Source organism: Emys orbicularis, chromosome 17 (genome assembly GCF_028017835.1).
Source record: "Emys orbicularis isolate rEmyOrb1 chromosome 17, rEmyOrb1.hap1, whole genome shotgun sequence".
Taxonomy (NCBI): Eukaryota; Metazoa; Chordata; order Testudines; family Emydidae; genus Emys; species Emys orbicularis.
The window spans coordinates 24,278,849-24,293,273 of NC_088699.1; the positions used below are offsets into that span (position 1 = coordinate 24,278,849).

The following is a 14,425-nucleotide window of genomic DNA, read 5'->3' on the forward strand; positions in this document are numbered from 1 at the left end:
CATGACTTATGAGGAGAGGTTGAGGGAACTTGGATTATTTAGTCTGCAGAAGAGAAGAATGAGGGGGATTTGATAGCTGCTTTCAACTACCTGAAAGGGGGTTCCAAAGAAGATGGATCTAGACTGTTCTCAGTGGTATCAGTGGACAGAACGAGGAGTAATGGTCTCAAGTTGCAGTTGGGGAGGTTTAGGGTGGATATTAGGAAAAGCTTTTTCACTAGGAAGGTGATGAAGCACTGGAATGGGTTACCTAGGGAGGTGGTCGAATTTCCTTCCTTAACAAAGCCCTGGCTGGGATGATTTAGTTGGTGTTGGTCCTACTTTGAGCAGGGGGTTGGACTGGATGACCTCCTGAGGTACCTTCCAACCCTGATATTCTATGATTCTATGAAGCACTGGAATGGGTTACCTAGGGAGGTGGTGGAATTTCCATCCTTAGAGATTTTTAAGGCTCGGCTTGACAAAGCCCTGGCTGGGATGATTTAGTTGGGGTTGGTCCTGCTTTGAGCAGGGGGTTGGACTAGATGACCTCCTGAAGTCTCTTCCAACCCTAACCTTCTACGATTTCCTCCCCAGTAGATCTAGACCCTTATGGTCTTTTTCATGAGGTGTGGTTTTAGCCTGATGCTGCCTTCCATGTTCATTAACTGTGTCAACTACAGAGGAGTTAGGTGAGGGATAGAAAAATAAAAATTTGAGTCCTTTGTTGGGACATAATACTTCTTATCCACTCTCCTGCATGTAGGTGGAATAGAAGTTGGGGTGTGCGAGATGATCTTCTCTGGGTCCAAAAGAGCTTCGTTAACAGGCAGGGCTATGTGGGCCGATGAGGGTGAGTGGAGGATATCAAGTAGCTTATGATGAGGCTCTTTCATTTCCTCAAGAGGAATCTGCAAGGAGTTTGCAACTCTCTTGACCAGGTCCTGGAAGTGCTTAAAATCATCCGCCAGGGATGGAGGAGGAGGCATGACTGTTTCATCCAGAGATGAAGAGATGCTGGCCATGCTCCTCAAAGGATTCCTCTTGAGTGTCAGGTCTCCTGGAGGGAGGAGGTGATGCAGATTGCCCCTCTCTATGACAGGTGGTGCTCAATGCTCTGGAAAATTGTTAGCGATAAGCCACCCAAGGGTCCCAATATGGCCAATGAGGAAGTGCATAAGGCATAAGAGGAGACACCCAAGGGTGCTCATACCAACGAGGCATTGGTGGCAATCATGGGCCACAAGCAGTTGCAGCTTCAGCAGAGGCTTCTGGAAAGGGGCCTTTATAGGAGTGAGGGGAAGAACACTGAATTGACACTTGAGACACCAAAGTAAGATCTTCATCAGAATCCTCTTCCTCAAGCTCACTCTGAAATGGTGGAGAGCATGGAGAGACCTGATATGAAACCATCGGTACTGGGCAAACTTCAGGCAATCTCGATGTTCTCTGTACTGACAGCACATCTCAACAGAGCAGCAGAGAATCGGGCATCTCAGATGCAGCCAGGTTCCAGGGAAAACACAACTCCTGTGGTACCAAGAGTGTTATTGGTACCGAGCCTGTAGTCTGCCCCAAGGTGATCGTGGCCAAAGGCGCTAACGGTACCGTAGGTCTCGGCATTTGGAGAGAACCACAGTTGCTGACAGTACTGAAGGTCTTGCGCACTCTGAGGGAAGTGCAGTCAGAGCCATTTGTTACCGAGGAAGCAGAGGAAGAGCTCTTCTCGCAGCCTCCATCCATTAACGATATCCATGATCTCTCTGGGCCCAAGGCTTTGCCAACTTTTGGTCTAGCCATGCCCTGGGTACCTGAGGAATCAGCAGCCTTGTGGGTACCCAACTGGAGAGCCAGTGGCACAGGGGTAGCTGAAGAAACCAACACTCTCGGCATTTAGAGGTAGATTCTCTACCTGGTGAGCCAGGGGCACATTCCTTTGAGGGTTAATGAGAGGAGTCATGTGTCCTCCTCTTAGAAGCCATGGAGGCAACAGACTTGCTCAGAGACCGGCGTACAGTGTGGGGATCCCGTGGACTGGGTCAGAAGCCGGGCATAAAGAGCTCTCCATCATGAGGAGGCAAAGCGTTATCTCTCTGTTTTTTCTGGCTCTTGATTTCAGTGCCAGACAACAGTTGCACTTCTAGGCAACATGTGATTCCCCGAGGCAACAGATGCAGCGGGAGTGCCAGTCGCTGACCGGGATCTCCTCCCCGCAAGACTGACAACATTTGAAGCCAGGAGAACCGGGCATAACCTCCCCATAAAGAATACTACTAACTAACTAGTACATATCTAAATGCAATACAAGAGAAAATAAAAGAAAAAAAATTCTCAAAAAAAGAAAAAAAAGAAGAGATAAGAAGCTATACTACTACTATTTACTAACTATTGAAACTAACATTAATACTCTGACTAACTATTAATAAGAAAAGAGGATAAAGTTGAGGAAATCTCTATGGGACAATTGCCAGAGCTCCGTCTCGGGCCAAGGTGATCGAGAAGGAACTGAAAGCATTTCTCCTGCGCAGTGCTATACAACAACAGCACGGGACACGAGACTGCCTAACACACAAGCACAGGCCAAATGGACACTGTTATGAGAAATCTCCAAACACAGGCACAGGGGGTGCTAGCACACCTAGAGTGGAGCACCCATCAGGACACTACTCAAAGAAGAATTATTAGCTCAAGATCTTGGCCTTATGGAACAGACATTGAACTGAAGTTTCATTAGCAGCCAGAGAAAGAGTAAAGACAGGCAAAAATCTACACAGTGGAGTCATCTTCTAAATATCATTTTACTAGTGAGCACATGCTTACAGCAGGGAAGTGAGGACAAATCTCTGTTCAGAATTAAGGCTATGCTGAAAAGCAATACACACATATTATAATTTGGGAATACACAGTTAAGGCACCCAAACAGCATTAACTCTGCCCTGCAGTGACACCAGACAATAACTATAATTATGTTTATAGCTTTTTAATGTTTGTGGCCCTGGATTAGATTAAAATGGTTTTTTAAAACAGATTTTTTCTCTCTCTCTCTTTTTCCTTCCTAGAGTCACAGGATTGCAGTGCAGCTCCTCATCTGCCAGGTAGAGACATGTGGGACTTCAATCACCCTGACATCTGCTGGGAGAGCAATACAGCAGTGCACAGACAATCCAGGAAGTTTTGGGAGAGTGTTGGGGACAACTTCCTGGCGTAAGTGCTGGAGGAACCAACTAGGGGCCGTGCTCCTCTTGACCTGCTGCTCACAAACAGGGAATAATTGGTAGGGGAAGGAGAAGTGGGTGGCAACCTGAGCAGCAGTGACCATGATATGGTCGAGTTCAGGATCCTGACAAAAGGAAGAGAGGAGAGCAGCAGAATATGGACCCTGTGCTTCAGAAAATCAGACTTGGACTCCCTCAGGGAACTGATGGGCAGGATCCCCTGGGAAGCTAATATGAGGGGGAAAGGAGTCCAGGAGAGCTGGCTGTATTTTAAAGAAGCCTTATTGAGGGCACAGGAACAAACTATCCCGATGTGCAGAAAGAATAGCAAATATGGCAAGCGGCCAGCTTGGCTTAATAGTGAAATCTTCGGTGAGCTTAAACAAAAAAAGGAAGTTTACAAGAAGTGGAAACTTGGACAGCTGACTACGAAGGAATATAAAAATATTGCTCGAGCATGCAGGGGTGTAAGCACAATTGGAGTTGCAGCTAGCAAGGGATGTGAAGGGTAACAAGAAGGGTTTCTACAGGTATGTTAGCAACAAGAAAGTCAGGGAAAGTGTGGGACCCTTTCTGAATGGGGGAGGCAACCTAGTGACAGACGATGTGGAAAAAGTTGAAGTACCCAATGCTTTTTTTGCCTCTGTCTTCACAGACAAGGTCAGCTCCCAGACTGCTGCACTGGACACAGGGACATCCTTAGGCATACACAGAATACGCAACTGCGTAGGGCCCCACAACATTTGGGGCACCAAATTGCCCCAAATTTCGTGGTGCCCTACACAGCTGCGTGTTTCGTATGTGGCAGTGCCAGCGAACAGCCCCCATCCCCCAGCTGGCCCCCCTATGGGGTGTGCCCACTGCAAGGGGCAGGGACGTTCCTGGGGCAGGGTGGGGGGCCCAGGACAACTCCCTCCGCCCCTGCCCCGCCTCTTCCTGCCCCCACCCTGTCCCCATTTTCCACCCCTTCTCCCAAGCCCCCTCCCCCAGCGGGGGGCCTGGCGCTGGCAGCAGGGGTCAGGCCTACCCCCGCACTCACCGGTGGCGACGGGAAGCAGAGCAACCCAGCCCCAGCCCGCTCCACTCCTCTGGCTCCCCGCTGTGTCGCTCCACTTCCCACTGCTGGTGAGTGCGGGGGCACGGACCTCTCCCCCAAGCGACACGGATGGCGCTGGGTCGTTCCGCTTCCTGCTGCCAGCACCGGGCCCCCCACTAATCCCCCGGGCAGCTCTGGGCCTGTGGGGCCCCCCACAGCTCCTGCCTCCACGGCCCTGCAGACCTTGAGCGCAGCCCAGACCCTCAGCGGGCTGCAGCAGGTGCTTGGGCTGCGCAGGACACCATAATTGGTAGGGACGGGGCTGACTGGGCAGCACAGAATGGGGAGGAGGTGAGCAGCCCTCAGTGCTGAAAGAACAGGTTCAGGACTATTTAGAAAAAGCTGGACATGCACAAGTCCATCGGGCTGGATGCAATGCTTCCGAGGGTGCTGAGGGAGTTGGCGGATGTGATTGCAGAGCCATTGGCCGTTATCTTTGAAAATTCATGGCGATCGGGGGAGGTCCCAGACAATTGGAAAAAGGCAAATGTAGTGCCCATCTTTAAAAAAGGGAAGGAGGAGAATCCGGGGAACTATGGACCAGTCAGCCTCACCTCAGTCCCTGGAAAAATCATGGAGCAGGTCCTCAAGGAATCCATTTTGAAGCACTTGGAGGACCAACCTGATTGCCTTCTATGATGAGATAACTGGCTCTGTGGATGTGGGGAAAGCGGTGGACATGATATACCTTCATTTTAGCAAAGCTTTTGATACGGTTTCCCACAGTATTCTTGCAAGCAAGTTAAAGAAGTATGGGCTGGATGAATGGACTATAAGATGGATAGAAAGCTAGCTAGATCGTCGGGTCAATGGGTAGTGATCAATGGCTTGATGTGTAGTTAGGGGCAGCCGGTATCAAGCGGAGTGCCCCAAGGGTTGGTCCTGGGGCCGGTTTTGTTCAACATCTTCATTAATGATCTGGATGATGGGATGGATTGCACCCTCAGCAAGTTTGTGGATGACACTTAGCGGGGGGGGGGAGGTAGATACGCTAGAGGGTAAGGATAGGGTCCAGAGTGACCTAGACAAATTGGAGGATTGGGCCAAAAGAAATCTGATGAGGTTCAACAAGGACAAGTAGAGAGTCCTGCACTTAGGAAGGAAGAATCCCATGCACTGCTACAGGCTGGGGACCGACTGGCTAAGTGGCAGTTCTGCAGAAAAGGACCTGGGGATTACAGTGGACAAGAAGCTGGATATGAGTCAGCAGTGTGCCCTTGTTGACAAGAAGGCTAACGCCATATTGGGCTGCATTAGCAGGAGCATTGCCAGCAGATCAAGGGAAGTGATTATTCCCCTCTATTTGGCACTGGTGAGGCCACAGCTGGAGTATTTCATCCACTTTTGGGCCCCCCCACTACAGAAAGGATGTGGGCAAATTGGAGAGAGTCCAGTGGAGGGCAATGAAAATGATTAGGGGGCTGGGGCACATGACTTCTGAGGAGAGGCTGAGGGAACTGGGCTTATTTAGTCTGCAGAAGAGAAGAGTGAGGGGGGATTTGATAGCAGCCTTCAACTATCTGAAGGGGGGTTCCAAAGAGGATGCAGCTAGGCTGTTCTCAGTGGTGGCAGATGACAGAACAAAGAGCAATGGTCTCAAGTTGCAGTGGGGGAGGTCTAGGTTGGATATTAGGAAACACTATTTCACTAGGAGGGTGGTGAAGCACTGGAATGGGTTACCTAGGGAGGTGGTGGAATCTCCATCCTTAGGGCTGGACTACACTGGGTGGGGGGGTCGATGTAAGATACGCGACTTCAGCTACGGAAATAGCGTAGCTGAAGTCAACATATCTTATTTCGACTTAACTCCCGTCCTCACGGCGCGGGATCGACGGCCGCCGCTCCTCCGTCGACTCCGCTACCGCCGCTCGCCCTGGTGGAGTTCTGGAGTCGATGGGAGCGCGTTCGGGGATCAATATATCACCTCTAGACGAGACGCGATATATCGATCCCCGATAGATCGATTACTACCCGCCGATTCGGCGGGTAGTCTGGACGTACCCTTAGAGGCTTTTAAGGCCCGGCTTTACAAAGCCCTGGCTGGAATGATTTAGTTGGGGTTGGTCCTGCTTTGAGCAGGGGGTTGGACTGGGTGGCCTCCTAGGGTCTCTTCCAACCCTGATATTCTATGATTCTATGACAAAGGATCACTAACTGCTGGAGCCTCCTGACAAGCATAACCAACATCTTAGACAAAGAATGAATCTCCCCTTCTTCCTTCAAACATGCAATAGTCTAACCCAAACTGAAAAACGGCACCTTGGAGCTAGTGGACCTAGCTAACTATTGCAAATATTAAACCTTTCTTCCCTAAACAAGAAGCTTTATCCTAGACATGCCACAATCCAGATTCAGGTCAGCAAATGGTAAGGAAACAGACGGCAGCACTGGTGGTCAGTCTCTTGTGTCAATGGAACGCTGATATCCATTCTCAAACCTCTGGATTCTGCAGCATTCAACACAGTCAGCCACAAGACATTGCTGTCCCATCTAAGCAAGGTGGCAGGGGCCAATGAAAGAACTAGAATAGTCTGACCGCTTCCTGGAGGAACATGCCCAAGGGTCATTATGTGAACCTGCACCTTCACCCCCAGGCCTCTCGCTTGTGGAGCTCCACAATGATCTGTTCAACTCAAAATGCAGCAGCCTGCTGAACTGGTGAGACATCACAAGGTCAAATGTCAACAAGAGGCAGCTGAGACATAGCTCTAGCTGTTTACCCTTTACAACAGACAACAGTGCCATTGTCACCAGGCTAACCTAGACGCCCCAGAACCGAGATGAAAAAGGGGTAGTTAAAGCTCCTGGTTGGCAGAGGAGAACTCTGTGAAGGGTGCAGCCATGGCGCAGTCTCCACCAGTCAAAGACACATACCCATACCTGCTCAGCTGACTTCACAGTTTCTAATAGACTCCTCACTGACACCAAGCTCTCACAGAGTCCAGGTCACAAGAAATGTATTTTGCCATTTCTGATTGTGTTCCATCACTGGAGAGGAAGAGCTGGCTTCAACAGCACATACCTTCATTAGCCTCCAACTGCACTGAGAAAGCAGCTTACTTGGGCTTGGAAGCTTCAGCACTGAGAAAATTACAACTGATGGAGAATGCAGCAGCTCACTCCCTGGGCATCAAACCTGACCCTCACTCACTGCACTGGATTCCCCTAAATCATCACATCAAGTTGAAACTGTTGGTCCTTTGTCATCATGCCTCTAAATAGTTTGGGCCCAGGTTATCTAAGAGATCACCTCATGCGTAGGATCAAAACTATGGTCATCACTTCTCTCCACTGGCATAATAGAGTTGGCTACCACAACGCTAAAGCTTGTTTGTGCAGGGGGCAGAGCACTGGGGGGGGCTGGCACTTTGGGGGACTGTGGCATTCATTCCTGCCGGATGAAAGAACTACCTCAAACCTCACCACTTTCCGTTCCAAGAGCTAAGCCGCATCTTTGCTGTGTCTCCTGTAATAACAGCATAGACCACATAACGTAAAAACCAACCAACCAAAAACCCATATGTAGGAAGTCATGGAGAAGGGTGCAGACATGACAGTTATGTTGCTTAATGCATCACTGGAAGATGTACAGACACCACAGTGATGGTCATTGTCTGAAAACCTGAACTGAGTAAACAGTCTTAGGGCAGATTTTCCAAGAGGATCAGTATGCCAGGTGTCAAGCTCTTGAAATTCTGGCCCTAATGGCTACTCAGCCTGACTGACAGATAAGCATGCGCCACACTGTAGTGAGACCGGTCTACCACTTGCAGTGTTTGCTAGGGAACATTCTGACCCAGGAACATCAGCCCACAGAGAAACGAAGTGTTAAAACTATTAGAGACCAAGTTTGCAGACACCTGCCTGATTTTGTCTTTCCATCTTACCTCTAGTAGCTGTACTGCTCCTTCGTGTTCCCTTTTTGCCTCTGCCTGGGCCTGAAGTCAAACAAGAGACAAGGAGTTATTGATCAATCACCCCTCAGAAAGCTCACTTCCGCTGTCAGCATCTCAATAGGCAGCAAGATAGATTTAAAAGCCTGAATAGAACAACAGGACCAGAGACATCCTTGCTCTATGGACAAAGAGCCTTTGCAGATTAGAACTGTCATGCATGAGAACAGCCCCTTGTAGTGCCCAGGTATCAGAGTTGCCCCTGGCACAGACACACTTCCCTGGATTAGTTTATCTGGTAAACTCACACATACCTCCTCCCTGCACAGTCCCGCCAAGGAGACAATGCAGGAGTTCCATCTCTTTCCAGGGGGGATTCAGAGAGTTAAAGTGTCCATTTTCTCATTGTCTCGCACTCGCTGCATACCTGCTGCAACCATCTGACTTCCTCTTGTTTCTCCTGCAGTGCTAGCTGGGCTTCCTCGTGTTCAGCCTCCAGCTGCTGCCTTCGCTCAGCCACATCTCTCATACGCTGGAGAAGAAGTCACACACAATTTAGGGGAGGCATTGTCGAAGCATTGCCTCTCGGAGCTCTACTGAGGGCCTCATCCTCCATGCTTTTCTGATGGCAATTAACAGACCGTGTGTTTTTCACAGACTAATTAAAAAAGGGGGAGGTTACTTTCAGGGGGCGGAGTTCCAGCACATACTGGGCAGATCCTTGGCCTCCCAAAGTGCTCTCCAAACCACTCCAGCAATATGAACCGGGTTCATAGCAGCCTCATGCAGCTTTACACCACCAGCTCTCCCTCAGGCGCCGAGTGCGTGTAGAGGAGTTGTATGCCAGGTATGCTAAGAGGGCAGGGCCATCGCACACAGCACTCTGGCCAGTCCTCAGCCGGCAAAGCAGTCCCTGTGGGACCACAGCAGCCAGCATAATTTAGAGTCACTCTCCACAGACAAGGGACTTGTCAAAAACCAGATATCTGAAATGAGAACCTTCTTGTAGAAGCCAGAGGAGCCCAGTTTGAGAAACTCCCTAAGTAGGGAAAGCCACCAACAGCGAACTCCTTACCTGAGGAGGTTGTGAAGGATAGGACTATAACAGCGTTTAAAAGAGAACTGGATAAATTCATGGTGGTTAAGTCCATTAATGGCTATTAGCCAGGATGGGTAAGGAATGGTGTCCCTAGCCTCTGTTTGTCAGAGGGTGGAGAAGGATGGCAGGAGAGAGATCACTTGATCATTGCCTGTTAGGTTCACTCCCTCTGGGGCACCTGGCATTGGCCACTGTCGGTAGACAGGATACTGGGCTAGATGGACCTTTGGTCTGACCCAGTACGGCCGTTCTTATGAAACTATACATAGGTGACCCAAACAAATCATGCGAACATACTGCAGGAAATCAACCGCCTCCCCTCCAACCTGGCTGCCTTCCACTGTATCGCGGCCCAGGTGGGCTCCCAGCCTGACAGTCTATTGTCTGTGGTGACCAAGGACCACCAGGGAATCATGGTGCATCGTAAATCTCCAACTGCAATAGGAAATTATAGCAATCACTTCTCTCCCATATTACCCACAGCCAAGGAGACACATTCATAAGTCTCTCTTCTTGCTGCTTATGGCAGACCTTAGACATTGCTCTAACAGACCCTCTTGAAATAGCATTAAATTAACTAGATCACTAGCTTAGATAGACCAAACGCTGTAAGAGAGGGGGAACTTCATGTCCTTTCCTGATCAAACCAATCAAAACAGCGTTTAGCCTTTTCAAAGGCTCTGGATCTGACTAACCTTCAGCACCTGCTCTAGATTCTCCAGCTTGGTTTGGAGTCCTTGGCTCTTCTGAAGAGCAGAATCCCGTTCCTTAGTAACTAAAACAACCTGCAACTTCAGGTCAGCATTTTCAAATTCCACCTGTGGAGAGAGGATAGCGTATTAGCCTCAGGCACACTTTGTATAAATAATAGAGGGCCATCATTTTTCACAGTTTGAACCACATCTTAAACTTAGACACACCTTCCATTGGCAGGGACATGAACCTATGCCTTTTACTCTCCTGTTGGCAACCACGGGACCACCACATCTCCTCCCATCCCATTGGCAGTCATGTGAACCCACCGCTCCTCCCATTTGTGGTCAAACATAACATTAGGAAAATATTCATATATTTGTATCTTTCTTAATTATGACTAATGGTTATTCACACAGCCTGCATTTGCTACTGAAGTCATCTCCCATCTCATATGTGGGGCTTTCTGAACATGATTTATGCTGGAGAGACTGTGGAGAGCCAGGCTGTACAACCTGGACACAACAAGAATAAACACAGAGATTTGTGCTTCGGGTTGAACGGAACTGTAACCTGATGTACTGTGTTCTCCCCTACATTCACCATATAAAGTGCTGATGATTAATCTTTAGATCTAATCAGAATGAACTATGACTTGGGTATTATGAGCAACTAAGATCACCAGTGTAAGGCTATTGCTCCCTTTCTGACAGATGGCTTGTGACGATCTAGGAAGTCCTAACCATGGGGAAAATGACCAGTCTTCAGTGTGAAACCCAGTGCAAAGTTTGGCTTTTTGCCTCACTCATGCCGAGAGAAGGAGCTGAGTTAAGAAACCACATCTTTGAGGGATCCTGCCCCCTATACAAATCCCCTTTATCAATTCCCACCCGCTTATGCACATTTTAAATCTTTCCTTTACTCGTTAGTGTGTGCCTTATGGTTACCTTAATGCCTGCAGCCAATATGATGAATTATTTTCTTTCTTTTTTCCTTGCTGCTCTGTGCATCTGTATGATTTTGATTTTCCTGTTTGTTATGACCACTGTGCAGTTATTTACTCGGAGTAATGCCAGAGAGCGCAGTCACGTCCTAAAAAGCCAGTCTCCAAAGTTGGCACCATAATTACCCCGCCCTGCACCCTTAGGGGGATTCACACCAGGAGTGCAGCTGGTGTTGCTGCCTCCTGTCCTGCTTCAGGGTTTCCATCAGGCAAAGGCAGCTGTAAATTGCACTTGGGTCTCTTCCCTGCTCCCTGGGGTACACCCGGCCCTCAGCCAGCTCTACCCTCCCCCTTATGCCCCAGCTATGGAAAAAAGTTTATGGCCACTTTCCTCCACTGTAACCACCCCATGGTGGACTCCACCAGCCCTGTACAAGGCCCCTCATCAAGCACTACAACAGCAGAAATCACCATGGGGAATCACAGAATCATAAAAAGGTAGGACTGGAAGGGACCTCAAGAGATCATCAAGTCCAGGCCCCTGCGCTGTGGCAGGACCGAGTAAACCCAGACCATCGCTGACAGGTGTTTGTCCAACCTGGACTTAAAAACTTCCAGTGACGGGGATTCCACAACCTCCCTTGGAAGCCTGTTGCAGAGCTTAACTATCCTTACAGCTAGAAAGTTTTTCCTATTGTCGAACCTAAATCTCCCTTGCTGTAGATTAAGCCCATGACTTCTCATCCTCTCTTCAGTGGATATGGAGGACAATTGATCACTGTCCTCTTTATAACAGCCCTTCACATATTTGAAGATTGGTATCAGGTCCCCCTCTGTCTTCTTTTCTCAAGACTAACCAGGCCCAGTTGTTTTGTTTTTAACCTTTCCTCATAGGTCAGGGTTTCTAAACCTTTTAACATTTGTGTTGCTCTGCTCTGGGCTCTCTCCAGTTTGTCCACATTTTCCCTAAAGTGTGGTGCCCAGAACGGGACCCAGCATTCCAGCTGAGGCCATGGGCAGCGCATGCACCCCCTGTTCAGGGAGGCTAGCCCCCTTCCCTGCCTCTTCCACCCAAGGCTATAAGCCCCAGATCCTTTTCTGCAGTACTATCACCTAATCAGTTATTCCCCTTTTTGTAGTTGTGCATTTGATTTTTTCCTTCCTAAGTGTAGCACTTTGCACTTGTTTATTGAATTTCATCTTGTTGAATTCAGACCAATTCTCCAATTTCCCAAGGTCGTTTTGAATTCTTATCCTGTCCTCCAAAGTGCTAGCAACCCCTCCCAGCCTGGTGTCACCTGCACATTTTATAAGCACACTCTCCACTCCATTATCCAAGTCATTAATGAAACTATTACATAGTACCAGACCCAGGGGACTGGCACCTATGGGACCCCACTAGATACACCCTCCCAGTTTCACAGCCAGCCATTGATAACTACAATTTGAATCTGGGCCACTGCTTTGTCTTAGTCCTGTGATACGCTCTGCTTGGTAGAGGAATTTTGCAATGTCGACATAAACATAAAATAAAAGCTAATGCTCCACTGAGGGAACAAGAGTATCCCTGGTTACCTGCCGTGCCCATTCAGCCTTCCCATTCAGTTGAGTGTTCTCCTGAGCCAGTCGTGCATTTTCACCCTGCACCACCTGCAGCTGGATTTCCTGTCCAGAGAGAATGAGCTTGTTACTACACCAAGGTTCTCTGATTAACTGCTTTCCCCAGGCAAGAGGAGACTAGGAGGCTGAGCTGCACCTGGCCGATTGCAGGTTATAGTTCTGTGCCTTGATGCCCACTGTTGCAGACCTAGGAGATGCAGCTCACATAATTGTGAGTGGTGATATGGGGAGACAAAGATTTTCCCCGGGCCGGGTGATCACCACAGAATGGTGAGTGGTCTCTATAGTAATGGAGGAACTTTACTGAATTTCATTCCCTCCCCCACAAAAACACACATTGTGGTAGATGTCAAAAACTCCAGAGAAGGGAAACAGGAGGTTATTGACCATCAAATATCTCCTGGACAGCCACTCGGCACAAATCCCCTCTGCAGAGAGACTCACAATCCAATTCCTCTGCGGTCACCAAATAATCTAGGGTCAGCCAGTCCTATCATAATCACTGGGGGTCAGGTTCTGACACTCTTACGCACACTGAATGAACAGCATTGTATCCCACAACTGGTTAAAAGACAGGGAACAAAGGGTAGGAATAAATGGTAAATTTTCAGAATGGAGAGGGGTAACTAGTGGTGTTCCCCAAGGGTCTGTCCTACCACCAATCCTATTCAACTTATTCATAAATGATCTGGAGAAAGGAGTAAAAAGTGAGGTGGCAAAGTTTGCAGATGATACTAAACTGCTCAAGATAGTTAGGACCAAAGCAGACTGTGAAGAACTTCAAAAAGATCTCACAAAACTAAGTGATTGGGCAACAAAATGGCAAATGAAATTTAATGTGGATAAATGTAAAGTAATGCACATTGGGAAAAATAACCCCAACTATACATACAATATGATGGGGGCTTATTCAGCTACAATAAATCAGGAAAAAGACCTTGGAGTCATCGTGGATAGTTCTCTGAAGACGTCCACGCAGTGTGCAGAGGCAGTCAAAAAAGCAAACAGGATGTTAGGAATCATTAAAAAGGGGATAGAGAATAAGACGGAGAATATATTATTGCCCTTATATAAATCGATGGTATGTCCACATCTTGAATACTGCGTACAAATGTGGTCTCCTCATATCAAAAAAGATATACTGGCGGATAAAAGGTTCAGAGAAGGGCAACTAAAATTATTAGAGGTTTGGAACGGGTCCCATATGAGGAGAGATTAAAGAGGCTAGGACTTTTCAGCTTGGAAAAGAGGAGACTAAGGGGGGATATGATAGAGGTATATAAAATCATGAGTGATGTGGAGAAAGTAGATAAGGAAAAGTTATTTACTTATTCCCATAATACAAGAACTAGGGGCCACCAAATGAAATTAATGGGCAGCAGGTTTAAAACAAATAAAAGGAAGTTATTCTTCACATAGCGCACAGTCAACTTGTGGAACTCCTTGCCTGAGGAGGTTGTGAAGGCTAGGACTATAACAGCGTTTAAAAGAGAACTGGATACATTCATGGAGGTTAAGTCCATTAATTGCTATTAGCCAGGATGGGTAAGGAATGGTGTCCCTAGCCTCTGTTTGTCAAAGGGTGGTGATGGACGGCAGGAGAGAGATCACTTGATCATTGCCTGTTAGGTTCACTCCCTCTGGGGCACCTGGCATTGGCCACTGTCGGTAGACAGGATACTGGGCTAGATGGACCTTTGGTCTGACCCGGTACGGCCGTTCTTATGTTCTTATGTACAAGCAGCCCTGCTGACTTCAGTGACTTGGTGCTACCCAACATGAGTCAGGGGACCAGAATCTGGCCCTAAATGTGTAAATCAATTTGTGGTCAAGACATGATCAAAATAGACCCCATGAGGGTAACAGTGGCTCCTGCATCCCTGTTCC

General features: G+C 48.2%; 1 protein-coding gene across 1 annotated transcript in view; it reads right to left on the reverse strand.

The window, feature by feature from the left end:
- Positions 1–14,425, reverse strand: part of TSPOAP1 (TSPO associated protein 1) — a 171,646-nt gene that overhangs the window by 89,976 nt on the left and 67,245 nt on the right. Inside the window, exons 8-11 of the mRNA XM_065418224.1 lie at positions 12,494–12,583; positions 9,978–10,100; positions 8,611–8,715; positions 8,178–8,228 (exon numbers count right to left, since the gene is read on the reverse strand). Coding sequence (XP_065274296.1) covers positions 8,178–8,228; positions 8,611–8,715; positions 9,978–10,100; positions 12,494–12,583 — 369 coding nt within the window. The remainder of the gene's footprint in view (positions 1–8,177; positions 8,229–8,610; positions 8,716–9,977; positions 10,101–12,493; positions 12,584–14,425) is intronic.